The 15,897-nt window shown below is 45.7% G+C and overlaps 1 protein-coding gene across 1 annotated transcript; it reads left to right on the forward strand.

The window, feature by feature from the left end:
- The first annotated feature begins 429 nt into the window (after positions 1-429).
- Positions 430-6,901, forward strand: Tril (TLR4 interactor with leucine rich repeats). The gene has a single exon (XM_048339614.1). It carries the CDS (start codon positions 2,111-2,113, stop codon positions 4,535-4,537), a length of 2,427 nt encoding a protein of 808 aa, XP_048195571.1. The 5' UTR covers positions 430-2,110; the 3' UTR covers positions 4,538-6,901.
- The last annotated feature ends 8,996 nt before the right edge of the window (positions 6,902-15,897 follow it).

Genomic DNA, 15,897 nt, shown 5'->3' on the forward strand with positions numbered 1-15,897 from the left:
TGTTCACTTTTCGTTTGAAACTTGCAAATCACCAACCTCTAAATTTAAACTTGAATCTCTCTCTCTCTCTTTCTCACCTGCATTAACTTTTCAATGGGAAAAGAAGTACTGGAACTGAAATTATTAAAAATCCTCTGAATCTTAGCTGCTTTCTTACCTCACTGGCTTCTGTTTTTGTTTTTCCTTCTTTTCTTTTTCTTTTAATGCCAGTACTGAGGCTTGAAGTGAGGACCTTATAGTTTCCCTTAGTTTTGCTCAATGATGGCACTCTACCACTTAAGCCACAGCTTCAGTTCCAGGATTTGATGGTTTATTGCAGGTAAGAGAATCTTAGACTTTCATGCTCAGGCTGGCTTTGAACCATGGTCTTCAAATCTCAGGCTCACAGGCATGAGCCATCAGTGCTTGGCACTGACCTCTAACTCGTCTTATCTGACCTGTCAAATGCACTGTCCTTCCTACTAGGTCAGCCTCTTGAAATGAGACTGCCTCTCATTGGATTTCCACAGTTACATGGAACAATTTCTGAAAATGTTTTCATTTTCTCCATGCCTTCGGGGGAGGGGTTGTTGTTTTCAACAAGATGGTTTACATACACAAATAATAACATCTCTTCCTTAACCTGTCTCATTTTCAGCAGGGACTGCTCCCAAAGGAACCATTGATAAAATGCTCCATTATATCCTATTGATAGTAACTGATCACATTTCGCCAATTATGCCAGATCTGAGCCTGAAGACTATAAGGACTTTGCAGAACGCTGCAAGCCCAGGCAGAGAGCAAGAGGAGGTCCCTACAGGTAGCCTTTACCCCCAGGCGTTGTGGGGTGCTCCATACACACGTGTGCAGAACCTACCCCAAAGGCTCTAAGCCCTGGAGAACTACCAACTACCCGGACTGAATCATCAAAATCTGAGGGAGACACTCTGATGGTGGCAGAACCAGTTCTGAGCTTTCTTCAAGCTGTTGTTGCCTCCAGCAGAATCTGGCAAAGGCTCAGTTCCGACACCTAAAAGGGGGCGGTGCCTTTCCTCCGCAGCTGGTAACAAGCCTTCACTCGTGCTTCTGGAAGCGTGGAACCAGCCTCTTCGGACAACTGTCCACCAACACCTTCTGCAGGCAACCCTGGGCTCCCTCACACTTTCAGGAGACTACTGTGGGTCTTGGTCGTGCCCAAACTTCCCGCCGGGTGGCAACTGGAAAAGTGAGCTTAACATGGTAAGACGAGGCTCTCGCACTGCACTCTCACTGCCATGAAGCTGCTGGTGTGCATTGCCTAAAATAAAAAGGTCTCTGTCTGCAAATCCTGTTTGCTCGGCCCCGGTAATCCATCCCCCGCCCCCCAACCCCGCGTACTCCACTCGTACAGCTGTTTTTAATCCCTACTTTTCTCACTTGGCGTCCCTGGGCTCGAGCTGACCAGACGCGGAGCCACTTAGCGTTTCCTCCTCCCCCTCGCCCGGGTCTGTCCTCCCGCGGCCGTCTCCTCTTTCTCCGCCCGCGTCCCCGGGAGGCAGAGTGTGGGAAGAACGAATTTCCGCCGGGCTTGCTAGCTACGCGCCGAACTTGGGTCCCTTCCGGACTCAGCCCGCGCACCCCCGGTCTGTTCCACCCCGCTGCGCTCCGAGCCCGAGCCGCGATCGAGGAGGGGCCGGCTGCGGGGGCTGCCGGGGTTCCACCAGCAAGCCTCACCCCCGGGAGTTCTTGGAAGGGCTCCCGCCGGCAGCAGCTGGGGAATCCGCTCGGCGGGGAGAATCCGCGCCAGGGAATCCAGCTCTCCGAAACCCCGCTGCAAACAAAAAGCGCCAGGTTTTGCTCCCTCCCCCGCCCCTCGATGCACACGCGAAGACGAAATAGTTTTCTGCAGAAATGCAACAAGTAGTACCCGGAGCTCGCCGAGCGCCCTGAACCCCTTGACTTGGCCGGGCGAAGCCTGCCTGTAGAGACCAGGGCCAGCCACCGGACAAAGGGCGGAGGAGGGGCTGCGCTGCGCTGCGAAGTCAGAAAGAGGCCATTTAGCGACTCCGGCCAGGCCGAAGGGAATGCAGAGGAGACACGGAGCCGGAAGGCCAAGAGGACCAGCCGGCCGCAGCACGCAGGGTGGGCGGCGATGGAGGCTGTCCGCACCGTGCGTTTCCTGCTCGTGGTGTGCGGCTGCCTTGCGCTCCCGCCCCGGGCCCAGACCGTGTGCCCCGAGCGGTGCGACTGCCAGCACCCCCAGCACCTCCTGTGCACCAACAGGGGGCTCCGGGCTGTGCCCAAGACCAGCTCGCTGCCTAGCCCCCAGGACGTGCTGACCTACAGCCTAGGGGGCAACTTCATAACTAACATCACCGCCTTCGACTTCCACCGCCTGGGGCAGCTCCGACGGCTGGACCTGCAGTATAATCAGATCCGCTCTCTGCACCCCAAGACCTTCGAGAAGCTCTCGCGGCTGGAGGAGCTCTACTTAGGGAACAACCTCTTGCAGGCGCTTGCTCCGGGCACGCTGGCCCCGTTGCGCAAATTACGTATCCTCTACGCCAATGGGAACGAGATTGGACGCCTAAACCGCGGCTCCTTCGAGGGCCTGGAGAGTCTAGTCAAGTTAAGACTGGACGGGAACGCCCTGGGGGTGCTGCCGGACGCGGTCTTCGCCCCTTTGGGTAATCTGCTCTATCTCCATTTGGAGTCTAACCGGATCCGCCTTTTAGGCAAGAACGCCTTTGCCCAGCTGGGGAAACTGCGCTTCCTCAACCTCTCTGCCAACGAACTCCAGCCCTCCCTGCGCCATGCGGCCACTTTCGCGCCGCTGCGCTCCCTGTCCACTCTCATCCTCTCCGCCAACAGCTTGCAGCACCTCGGCCCGCGGGTCTTCCAGCACCTGCCACGCCTTGGCCTGCTCTCTCTCAGGGGGAACCAGCTCACGCACCTCGCGCCTGAGGCCTTTTGGGGGCTGGAGGCCCTGCGCGAGCTGCGTCTGGAGGGTAATCGGCTGAGCCAGCTGCCCTTGGAGCTGCTGAAACCTCTGCACAGCTTGGAAGCGCTAGACCTGAGCGCCAACGAGCTGTCTGCCCTGCACCCCGCCACCTTCGGCCGCCTGGGCCGGCTGCGCGAGCTCAGCCTCCGCGACAACGCGCTCAGTGCCCTCTCCGGGGACATCTTCGCCGCCAGTCCGGCCCTCTACCGGCTGGATCTAGACGGCAATGGCTGGACCTGCGACTGCCGTCTGCGCGGACTGAAGCGCTGGATGGGCGACTGGCATTCTCAGGGACGTCTCCTCACAGTCTTCGTGCAGTGCCGCCATCCCCCGGCCCTGCGGGGCAAGTACCTGGATTACCTGGATGAGCAGCTGCTGCAGAACGGGTCATGCGTGGATCCCTCGTCCTCCCCGACTACAGACAGGCAGAGGCCCCTGCCCACCGCAGCAGGGGAGAAGATGGCGTACCCCGATGGAGATCTCGTGGAGGCTCTGCCAGTTTACCCGCAGCCCCAGCCTCGGGGGCGCGTCTTAGCTGGGGTGACCTGGGATGGGGCTGCCCGGGAACTCGTGGGCAACCGTAGTGCTCTTAGGTTGAGCCGACGAGGTCCAGTTCTCCAAAATCAGAGCCCCTCTGCGGCGGCGGCTGCTGTGGGCCCGGATCCAGCAGCCCTGGACCTTCATGAGAAGTTGGGTGGGAGTCGCCCGACCCCTGTGGATCCTGCCCACGCAGAGGCCACCCAGACGGAGACAGCCTCCTTGCCGCCGCTGGCCAGAGACTCCCGGCAGCGTGCGGCAAAGCAGCGCCTGCCCTCGGAACAGCAGGAGCGCGCAGCTCAGTCCGACGGCGGGGTCGGCCTGTCGCCGCTGGTGTCCGACCCGTGCGACTTCAACAAGTACATTCTGTGCAACCTGACGGTGGAGGCAGTGGGCACCGACAGCGCCTCCGTGCGCTGGGCCGTGCGGGAGTACCGCAGCCCGGGGCCGCCGGGCGGCGCGCACTTTCGTCTTCTCTTCGATCGCTTTGGCCAGCAGCCCAAGTTCCACCGCTTCGTCTACCTGCCGGAGCGCAGCGACTCGGCCACGCTGCGCGAGCTGCGCGGGGACACCCCTTACCTGGTGTGCGTGGAGGGCGTGCTCGGAGGCCGAGTCTGCCCCGTCGCCCCCCGGGATCACTGTGTAGGGTTGGTCACCTTGCCAGAGGCTGGGAGCCGGGGTAGCATCGACTACCAACTGCTGATCTTGGCTCTGCTGGCGGTGAACGCGCTGCTGGTGCTCCTCGCACTGGCGGCCTGGGCATCGCGCTGGCTGCGGAGGAAGCTGCGCGCCCGGCGGAAGGGCGGGGCCCCGGTGCACGTGCGCCACATGTACTCTACCCGACGGCCGCTGCGCTCCATGGGCACCGGGGTGTCTGCCGACTTCTCCGGGTTCCAATCCCACCGGCCGCGCCCCACTGTGTGCGCGCTCAGCGAGGCGGACCTCATCGAGTTTCCTTGCGACCGATTCATGGACAGTACGGGTGGGGCCGGTGGCAGCTTGAGGAGGGAGGACCACCTCCTGCAACGATTTGCTGACTAGAGGCAGGGCCACCAGGCTGTGTGGAAGCAATCTCACTGGCCTTGAAAACCATCTCCTAGGGCCTCCCAACCCTTATCTGGGGAAGTCTGTTTTGTCAGAAGTCTCTTTGGGGTATTTGCCACAGAGACTAAGGAGGAGAGAGAGCCTAGCTGGGTACCAGCTTTCTCTTCCTCTAATGATAAAGTCAGTGGATGGTACTCAGTGCTCAATACCAAGACCAGGGAAATGGCTGGTAGGACAGATACGGAGGCTTTCCCCAGTAAGAGGTGTTGGCACAGCTAAGTGGCCGGATCTTATAGCATTGCAATGCACTAGCGTGGCCTCCTTTGGCCAGAAAAGGGTGCTTTGTACCCCTAACACAAGCAGGAAGATTCGGGTTTATGCTTTTGTTTGTTCACTCAGTGTCCACAGAGGAGTTCTTTTTCTATTTAAGGAAAAGAAAACATCACCATTATAAAGACTTGGCAGCTGACCTCACTGGTTTGGTGGTCTCTGCCAAGAAGTGCAAGACAAACAGGTGGTAACATTTTCTCCCAAGGAACTCCTGTTGGTTGATAGAGCATTCAGGAAATATTAAGGTTTTAAATAATGAGACACTTTTTTTTTTTCAACAATGTGAAGACCTCTGACTTTTAACTAACTGACCAATAAGCTCAAAGACTTATTTTCATTAGACTTGGCCCATGGAACTGTTTTCCTCTGAAGATGAACAGGACATGAATGTTTGCTTACCTTAAGGATAACTACCATTACTTACTTTTCTCAGGAGAAGACTCCCTTCAAGACTTCTCTATCAGGGTTGTTCCTGTGGTTTTTAATTTCTTTTAACCTATATATGGGAAAGGAAATGCCAATGCCAGAACTGATCAAATGAATGCAGTATGTGTGTAACTGATGACTATAGGGAACTCCTAGCTCACTTACCAATCTCTGACAGTATATTTAGATGGGTATAAATGTGATGCCCTTCTCTTTGCGTTTGTTTTATCAGCAACACTCCATCAGCTAAGCCCGCTTCTCCTGAGTTGCATAGTTAAAGAGTTAAAGATAATTGTGTAAGAGGGAAGCCAAGGGTGATTGTCTGAGCTTGGAATGGAGCTCAATGGTAGAGAGCTTGCTTTCCAGGTATGAGGCTCTGGGTTCATCCCCAGCATAGCAAAAACAAAACAAAAAGGTGGTTGTAAATGGGTAATGTAATCATTGACCACATTAATACCTTTATATAAGATAATAGATGGGAAGTAATTATGGTAAAAACAAATGTGAAAAAGTAGTGTCAATGGGTGTCTTTTTTCTGCTAAAACTAGAACATTGTTATGAGTACTTAAACCTCACTGTGAAGTAAGGATATATTTTGCTAATTAATGCCTCCACAACCCAGTGTTTTATGGTGTTACTAAATCTTATCCCTTAGTAAATAGTTGTGATTTTTTTCTTCTTTTTAATTTAGGATTAGGCTCCTGTGTTCATTTTCTTTGCTTTTTTTTTGTTTCCAGTTGTTTTTTTTTAGCTATTTGGGATCCTCCTTGATATTTATGCAGTACATGTTTATCACTAAATGTCATGGTGGGGTTTACGTGAGTAATTTCGTGTGTGGCCTGAAAGTACATTCACTAAGAGGATGGGAACTGTGGCAATGGCTACCATGGTTATGAGCTTGTTGGCAGTAGAGGGTTTGTAGAGGCCATGCCAATGGTGCTTAAGGCTCACAGTGAATCTTTTGAGGGCCTCAGGGAATTCAGCAGCGTCCAGTGGTACTTCAATCCAGTTCACTTCTTTTATGTTTGCCCTACATAGAGCCATGCCTGCCCTTGTCCTGGCAGTGCAGTGGAGATCCAGGGATCTGAACTAGCTGGTTTTTGTTTATGTTCAGATGGGTAAATGTCCAAACCACTTAAACTACAGCTGCTTTTCTGGCAGTCTTATCTGCAGGGTCCAAACTTAATAAACCACAGGAAATAGACTGTCATTCTTTGTTTGCTGCCAGGCCTCTTTTAGATTTAGCACATATGGGTACATGGGAGTAGAATTGTTGGCTCTTAACTTCAACCTGCAGGCTGTTTGGCATCTTTCATTTCCCTGGTTTTTTTTTTAAAGCAGAGCACATTTGCATCTCTTAGCTGTTTCTTTGCACAACAGTGTAATAGTGAGTCCTATTAAAAGTCAGGAAAAGACCTATGATCTGTCCACCATCCGCCTCACTAATTGCAGAACATCACTGAAAATACTTAATGTCCAGTTCTGTGTGCAAATTAAAACCACTTCACTGGCAATTCTTTCAGTGGGAAATGGATAAACATTATATATTGTTATGTTCAATTATGTCAATAAACCCACCTATTAATAGAGATATTTTATTGTTGGTGTTTGCAAATAATTTATTCACTTTCATCATGATATGATGCATTTTCCCAGAGCAATTGTTACCCATGAAAATGGAATGTAAGCTAGAAACATATCTCTCCTCTTTTCATGTTGTTCTTAACTTTCCCTTCCATGGTAAGGTATGAAATTTATCTTAAAGAAATGATTGCATGACTTCAGGCCCAAAGAAGCAACGAGATGGCCATAAAAGCAGATAGCCAGCTGCAGTGTAACAATTATTAGGATACAGCAGACAGTGCCTGTTTTAAGAAAAGCAAATAAAAAGCCAAGTCCTTTGACTCTCATTGTCAACAAAAAGAAGAAACGGCTTGAACTGTAGGTCATTTTTTGCCATTACGAAGTTTATGAAAAGATAAAATTCCTAAAAAGAATACTTGGTGTGCATTAGGGGGTGTTCAACTAAAGAGCCACTGTGTGGTCTTGGATGTGAGGTTGACTCTACATAAGTGGAGGGAGCCCTGCTTCCACAAGGCCATATGGCCACATAAGAAAAATAGCATTTAATCAGAGTATTGTCACTAGTTTGCCACACATTTGGACATCAACAAAGACTAGTGATACAGGCAACTATTGTACATTAAGAAATATATCAAGAAGTAATGAAGGGAGCATTAACGTTGCCTGGTAACTAGATAGCTACTCCCTTCTTCCCCCCCCCCAAAGACTTGAATATAAATTACAATAAATGTCCAAACCATAACACACAATCAATATCCTTACCAGATCTCAAAATTCTAGCATCCTGAAACTCAGTGTAGTGATCAGGAAAGTCACATAGTTGTCAGAAGTCTGTACTCATCCTTTGTCTCATAGTGCCTCAGCTTCTGTGGTGGGTAAAATGTGTATCACACGAGCTCAGTGGTGTTACCAGGCACACCTAGGTAAATACTGCTCAGCAGCCCTAGTTACATACACCAGGATGTCCAACGTGCATTAAATGTGTTATCTATTTGTAGTATTCTGTGTTCAAGGCAACAGTGGTACAATACATTTTAGACAAGGAGTTCCCCATTAACATTTAACCCATCAGAAAATTCAGAGAAAATGAGATTAGAGCAATTCTGTCTTGAGATTCTTCTGTAATACAAGGTATGGGGGGATAGTGCTTGAAATACTTCTTTTGTGTTTTTTGTATTTCTTTTTGTTTATTTTTGGTTACCTTCTCAAGTCATTGTGCAACATGGTTTCAGGTTTCCAGGTGACAGTGGCTCACACCTGTAATTGTAGCTACTCAGAAGGCTGAGATTGAAGGGTACAGGTTCAAAGCCAGCGGGGTAAGGAAAGTCCATGGGACTCTTAGTTCTAGTTAACTACCAAAAGGCCTGGAGGGGAGGTGTAGCTCAAGCAGTAGAGTTCTAGCCTTGAGCCAAAAAGGTCAGGGACAGTGCCCAGGCCCCAAGTTCAAGTCACAGAACCAGTATAAAAGAAAAAAGTTCAATTCACATCACCTAGTGAATATAATGCATCTTGATCATTAGTGTCACCTCTCCCAACATTTCCCCATATCTCTCCCAACCCCATCAATCCCATCAAGTTACCTGCTTCCATTTTTACAAATGTGCATGCTTTTCAAGTACAAATGTTATGACTCCATCTGCCGACCCTCACTTTATTCACCCACCCACCTCCCCAAGTAAATATACTAGTGTTATCCTGTTTGGTAGTAGTTCATCCTTTAGTTGGAGCTAAGGGTACATAAACAATCTTGTTTCTGCAGGCTTTTCCCTACCCCTCTACTTGGTGAGTGAATCTTAAATGGGTATTTTGCGTGCATGAATGCTTTACTCCTGGGGATTTTAGGCCACTTTATCTTTTTTTTTTTTTTTTTTTTTTTTTTTTTTTTTTTTTGGCCAGTCCTGGGCCTTGGACTCAGGGCCTGAGCATTGTCCCTGGCTTCTTCCCACTCAAGGCTAGCACTCCGCCACTTGAGCCACAGCGCCGCTTCTGGCCGTTTTCTGTATATGTGGTGCTGGGGAATCGAACCTAGGGCCTCGTGTATCCGAGGCAGGCACTCTTGCCACTAGGCTATATCCCCAGCCCCCCACTTTATCTTTCTTAACTGTGTGGCAAACAGTGTTCTTTTCATGTCTCATGAGGACTACATTCATGGCTGAAATAATTGCAAAAACATTAGGAAAGCAACCTTTTGGTTGCTTTATTATGGAGAAAAATTCCGAAATATTCCATTATATATGTTTGAGAGAGTGAAAGATACAGGCGGTGATTTCTAGTTGATGCAAATATAGCTCTATAATATGGCTATGAAATGGTATCGGATGATGGTAAACAGCAATAAATGCACCAGCATTTCAAACATGACCATGTAAATCTATAACATCTCTATCCATCTGAGGAAAGCTGGTGCTAAGTCAGAGCAGTCCTTTGGTGTATTAAGACCAGTTGTTCCCATAGAACAGTTACTCTTTATAACAAATTACTGTTTTGGATGAAGTAAGACTTACCTTGCAGTTGATTTCACATGTAGTTCTTATGTTTTCACTGGAGCATGTGAAAATATGTTTGTGTTCTGGTATTTTGAGTTTGAACTCAGGGCTTTACACTTGGCTAGGCTTACTTATTCAGCTGGTGTACTGACCTTCTGAGCCATGCCTCCAGTCTGGAATTTTGCTGGGTAATTGGAGATGGATCCCTGCAGATGTTTCTCTCCAGATTGTCTTTGAGTGAAGAGCCTCAGATCTCAGCTTCATGAATGGGAAGGATTACAGGCACAAGCCACTAGTATACAGTCTGAAAATATGCTGTGCACACATGTGCACCCGCACACGCCAGTCTTGGGCTTGAACTCAGGGCTTGAATTCTTTTGCTCAAAGCTAGGGCTCTACCACTTGAGCCTAAGCCCCACTTCTAGCTCTTTTGGTAGTTTATTGGAGAGAAAAGCCTCATGGACTTTCCTGTTCAGACTGGCTTTGAACCTCGATCCTCAGATCTCAGTCTTCTGAATAGGTAGGAGCCATCAGCTCCCTGCTGTTTCTTTCTTTGTGTTGGTACTGGGGCTTGAATTCGAGAGGACCCCCTGCTCAATTGATAAGCCCAGATTCCAGAGGTCCTTAAAGACCACCAAGGAGCCGATTCTGATGTAAGTACATGAGAGTCTTTATTGCAAGCTCGAGCCTGGACTCACAACCTTCACAGACACAGGGGATCTGGATGGAGAGCCCCGCCTTTTTATCTAGCAGGCTTTTTATAGGGTTGTCAGGGGCATTTCATGTATCATAGTATCATACAGCAAATTACATTGTGCCACGGGAAAATAATAAAACAATTTCAAAAGCTGGTTGGTGCAACTGGTAGGGAAAACAGGTCTGAAAGAGGTGGTTGGCTGGCTCATGGGGGGGGCGGTCACTTAAGCTCGGTGGTCTGGGCTCTCATGACATACATGCCATCCTGTAGCCTTTATCTTGCTGCCCGAAGAAGCAGCTAGACCTTGAGGCCTTCTCTGCCACCTGCTGATTGGCTGAAGCTGGGGAGTTTACCACAAAAAGGGGGTTAGAGATATGTTTCCTAGAGTCTAAGTCCTTGGTATTTTCTTAGAATAGCTGCTAGGGATTAACATTGTTAATAGTTGGCTGTGGCTGAGAGGGACTGATTTTAACTCCCTAGGTGTGGGGAAGTAAAACAGTTTTATTCAAACTCAATTATTTAGGCAAGACCATAGGTACATTTTAAATAATGACTCAAAGTATCCTAGCTCCACTGACTTCTGGCTACCTAAATTATTTAGATTGTATTGATATTTTGTCTAGACCTTACACAATCACCAGCATTGTTCCTTGTAGCTGACTAGAGCCTATGTGCCCCATATTCTTTTTGTCAAATACATCACAGACTTCTTGTCCTCACTACCATTAGGACTCCTTTACATAGCAAACTAGCAAACAAAAGCACCAAAAATGCTAAATACATGTCAGTGATGATGTTGTGAAAAGGACATGTGTTAGCATGGAAGCTGAAGCAAGAGGGGCAGGCAAAAGCAACTCGTTTGTCATTTATCTGAGCAAGTCAGCAAATGACCATGCAAGTGCTACAAGTGCTGACTGTGGAGTAATAAAGATGGGTGGGGAGAGGAACTCACAAAAAATGGAACAAGGAAGGGTGAAGATGAACTTTGATCCTCCCAACTCTCCCTCTGTACTCTGGATGCCTTCTCTAGATCCATGAGTTACCATGTCCACCAAGCAGGGACAGATCTGAGGGAACACAAACACTTAGAGCATAGCAGATCTCAGTAAATTTGCAGAGAATTGACTCTTTAGATTCCTGAGACAGGTTCTGGCTATGGCACAAGTTGGTCTCAAAAACATAATCTTTCTTCCTCTGCTTTGCAAGTGCTGGGATTATAGGCATGTGCCATTGTATCAGACAAGAATTGGCACCTTTATAATACAACTCTAGATCTGTAAATGCTACATATTTCTTAATTTATTTAGTTTATCTGAATTTGATGTCTTACAGTTTTAACCTTAGCTCTATGTTTTGTGATATTATTTCAATGATGCTCTTTTTAAAAATTTCAATTTCCAGTTGTTTCAATTGACGATTTCTAGTATATAGAAGGAAGTTGGTTTTATGCATGGATCATGTGTCTTACAAACTTCTTAAATCTATTAGGTTTTTTCTATAATATCTACAATGTGAATCTCGCACTTATCACAATGAGCCATCTGAAAGCAATTCCCTCCTTTGCATATACTGTAAGAATTGTAATTTAGCCAGGCATGGTGTTTTATGCCAATTACCCTAGCTCTTCAAGAGCTGTAGTTAAGGTGGACTGCAGTTCAAGGCCAGAGTGGACAAAATGTTAGGGGAAGACTGTATGTATCTAGGAGGCTTGAGGACCAGGACAGCTGAGGAGCAAAAAAGGGCAAGATGTTATCTCATAAATAAAGCAAAAAGACTGGGGGTGGTTCAAGTGGGAGACTGTTTGACTACCAAATAGAAGGCCCTGAGTTCAACTCCCAGTATAGAAAAGAAGGAGGAGGAGGAGGAGGGGGAGGAGGAGGGGGAGGAGGGGGAGGAGGGAGAGGGAGAGGGGGAGGAGGAGGAGGAGGAGGGGGAAGAGGAGGAGGAGGATGGATGGCCCACCCAGCAATCAGTTGCTTGCCTGCTTTTGTAAACAAGATTTTGTCTCATGACCATCTAACTTGATTGTTTTATGGCTGCTTTCACCCTGAAATGGCAGAATGGAGGAGTTGAGATACAGATTGTATTACTCTAAAATCTTAAATATTTGCTCTCTGACCTTTAAAGAAATTGTTTGCTTCTTTCCACTGGACCATTTATTCATTAAAAGCCCACCAGTAACCCTCCACCATTTTGGCTTAAAGTTTGAGTATTAGCCAATTATAGAGAGAATGAACCTGAGCCTGGCCAATCCAGGTGAGGGTTCAGGGATCCTTACATCAGGATAAAAGTGCGGGCCCATTGCTGTGTTCTAATTTACACCCTTGGGCTGGGAATATGGTCTAGTGGCAAGAGTACTTGCCTTGTATACATGAAGCCCAGGGTTCAATTCCCCAGCACCATATATATAGAAAATGGCCAGAAGTGGCGCTGCGGCTCAAGTGGCAGAGTGCTACAGACTTGAGCAAAAAACAGCCAGGGACAGTGCTCAGGCCCTGAGTCGGAGGCCCAAGACTAGCCAAAATAAATAAATAAACAGTCTAATTTACACCCTTTTGGTCCACTCTTCTGCACAGGAGTAAACTTTTCCTTTCTAGAAAACAGAGAAGAGAAAGAGAAAGTAAGTCTTCCAACTGCAGTTTTAAAAACTTAATTGCCTGTTAAAATTATTTTTTAAATAGGGCAAAATGTTTCCATTAACCCTCACTTAAAAATAATTTCTACTGCTCCTCGGTGGTTATTGTTGTTGTTTTCTACAGAAATCCTAATTTCCATTTCTTTAACAAATGCTTATGACAGAGTTCTGCTAATAAATGATCTTACTTTTTGTCTGCCTGAAACTGCATGCATTGTGTAATATACTTCTCTCGGGTAGAGAATCCCTCCCTGTTACTATTTTGTCATTTTGTTACTTACATGTTTTCTCTAATGTCTCTCTATTCTGTATTCAAGATATTTTTTAAGATGATTTTTCAGCAGTTTGCTTCTGATGCATTTCTGTATAAAAATTTTTTCTAACTGCTTGGGTCTCTCTGAGTTCCTTGGACCTGTGGTTGATTGTCAACAATTTAAGAAACTCAGCCCTTTTCAATACATCTTTAAGCATTTATTTTGTCCTGCTTCCTTTGTTTTCTAACTGGAAATCAAATGCATATGTGTTAGGCCTTGTGATAATATTCCTACAAAGTTCCTCAATCTTGTGTTCTTTTCCTTTTATACTTAAAAATGCATCTCATTCTGGGTAATGTCTGTTGACCTGTTTTTCAGGTTGCTGAACTTTCTCCCTTAGTTCCAGTCTTCTAAGTAAGTAACCCCTTCAGGAATCCATCATCTTGAAGATCTTTTCTCTGTAAAGTAGGGTTGTTTTTTTTCTTCTTTTCTTAGGTATCTACCTACTGAAATTCCCTAGCTGTTGGTACAGGTTGTATACATTTTCATTAGACCTTGTAATGTACTTAACACTAAGTGTATTAAAACCCCAGTTTAATAGTTTAAATATCTGGGTTAACTCTGGGGTCTACTTTTACTGACTACTTTATCTCTAAACTATAGGTGGCTTTTATTACTATTTCATCTGCCCTGTGGGGTTTGGTCAAATATTCTAGAACTTGTATTAAGACAGTCGAGGCTGAAGTGAATAATTGTATGACCAGAAATGAATATTTGTCTTCCTAAGGAATTGAGTCATCACTTCTTACAATGGATCTGTATTTTTTGTTGCTGTTACTAACATTACACGTTTGTAAATTGCACACTCATAATTTTAATATCTCAAAATGTTTCTTTTCATAGCCTTTATTACCTTTAGTAAAAAATTTTCTTGATTTGACTGATTGTGTTGAAGAGTATGCATATGAAAATGATCTTCTTTAATCAAATTTTTGTAAGTTATGCTAATATATACAAATAAATTTTCAGTAACATACTTTCTTTTTATTAACTCTCCCCTCAACATTATATAAAATAAAAATGAAATTAATAGGTTATTTATTTTGTAATCAACAGCTGTGTAAATCAGAATATGTTCAGGAAATACCTGAAAAAATTTAAGTGAAAGAAAATGAAGAATTCTGTTCTTTCAAAGGTCTATGGCAGAAGCTTTGGGTGTGTTAACTTCAGATGTTATCAACTAGAGACATCATTAACATGAGACATCATCAACTTGAGACATCATGAATGTTCATTTGTATATATATAACTAATCTATCTATATATCTATTGGCAATCGTGGGGCTTGAGCTCTGGTCTGGACACTGTCCCTAAGCTCTTTTGCTCAATGCTAGCACTCTACTACTTGAATCACAGCACCACTTCTGTTTTTCTAGTGCTTAATTGGAGATAAGAGTCTTATAGACTTTCCTGTCCAGGCTGGCTTTGAACCGCAATCCTCAGATCTCAGCCTCCTGAGTAGCTAGGATTACAGGCATGAGCCACTGGCACCTGGCTTTTATATCTTTTTAAATTTTGCATTTTCTTGGGAAGGAACTGGCAGGCAATGACTTTCTGTTACACACATTGAATTTTAAATAAATTTTCCATCTGAAAGCAAGCAAGTGAATTTTAAGCAAATGTTCCATCTGAAATCTAAACTGGCTGGAAAGGGGGAGCATCATGAATTAGACATAGCAGGTTTCTAATTTTGTGGAAAAATGTACACATGCCCCTTCTTCCTTGCTCCCATAAGAATTGTTAAAATCTAATCGTTCACAATTGTAACCACATCCAAAAATTTCAGATAGGTAAAAAAGGTCATTATATCAAGATATAAAAATTGTTTTAATATTGCTTATATACATCAAAGGTACTTTTAGGGGCTGTACTTGGAGCTTGAACTTAGGATATCCTGTTTGCTTGGCAGATTCTTTACAGCATGAGCCATATATTCAATCATTTTTGCTTTACTTATTTATTGGATAGGGTCTTAAGTTTATCTCAGACTGGCCTGGACCACGACCCTCCTTGTCATCCGACACAGCTGGATGGCAAGCTCATACTATTACACTCAGGTTTCCTCTCCTTTTCTCTTTCCTTTTCAGTAAGTTGAGATGCTATCTCCAAAACTTTTTGAGAGGACCTGACCTTGAACCAAAGTCCTCCTAATTTCCAAGTCCCAAGTATCTAGGAAAACAGGTATCATAATGATAACATGAGACATTCTATTAAATGAAGAAACTGCATCTGACTTATTAAGCACAACACTTTTGGTGTCTAGGGTATTTTTTTAACTTGGACAATTGTGTATCAGAGAATACTTTAACTTTACCCCTCTGCAAAGTTCATTCAGTCCTCATAATACTGCTTTCTGAGTTACTCGTCATTACTTTCTCCCATATGAGATGAGGAAGGCTGTGCACAGAGCTGTTACAGATAATGAGCAAGGTTCCTGATTGAGGAGGGCATGGAGCTGGGTTCAAAGCCAGGCTAGTTGACTCCAGGGGCTTTATTGTGGATTCTGATTACTGTCCATGCACATACATGATGACTGATAAAGCCTCAAGGCTTGGCCTAAGGTTCACTGTGAAACTCTATTTTCTCCAAGACAACACTTTGAAAATATCATGTTTTAGCCCTAATTTGGCTTTTATTTATACCTATTTTTTCTTCATTTGAGCAATCAGAGTTGTATTATTTATTCTTAATTATCTAAAGCACAGGTAGGCAGTGTCACAACCACACATGGTTTTTACTTTTGTTTTATCTTATTAAGTTAGGTCTTTCTACTGGTCTGTGAGCTTGCTGAGCACAAGAATGGTCCTTTGAATTGCTCTCCATGTGCCCACAGGTCCTGGGTTGCATACAGGAGAGTTTCTGGATACCTGCTGACTGGTGAGACA

This window comes from Perognathus longimembris, chromosome 2 (genome assembly GCF_023159225.1).
Source record: "Perognathus longimembris pacificus isolate PPM17 chromosome 2, ASM2315922v1, whole genome shotgun sequence".
NCBI classification, from domain to species: Eukaryota; Metazoa; Chordata; class Mammalia; order Rodentia; family Heteromyidae; genus Perognathus; species Perognathus longimembris.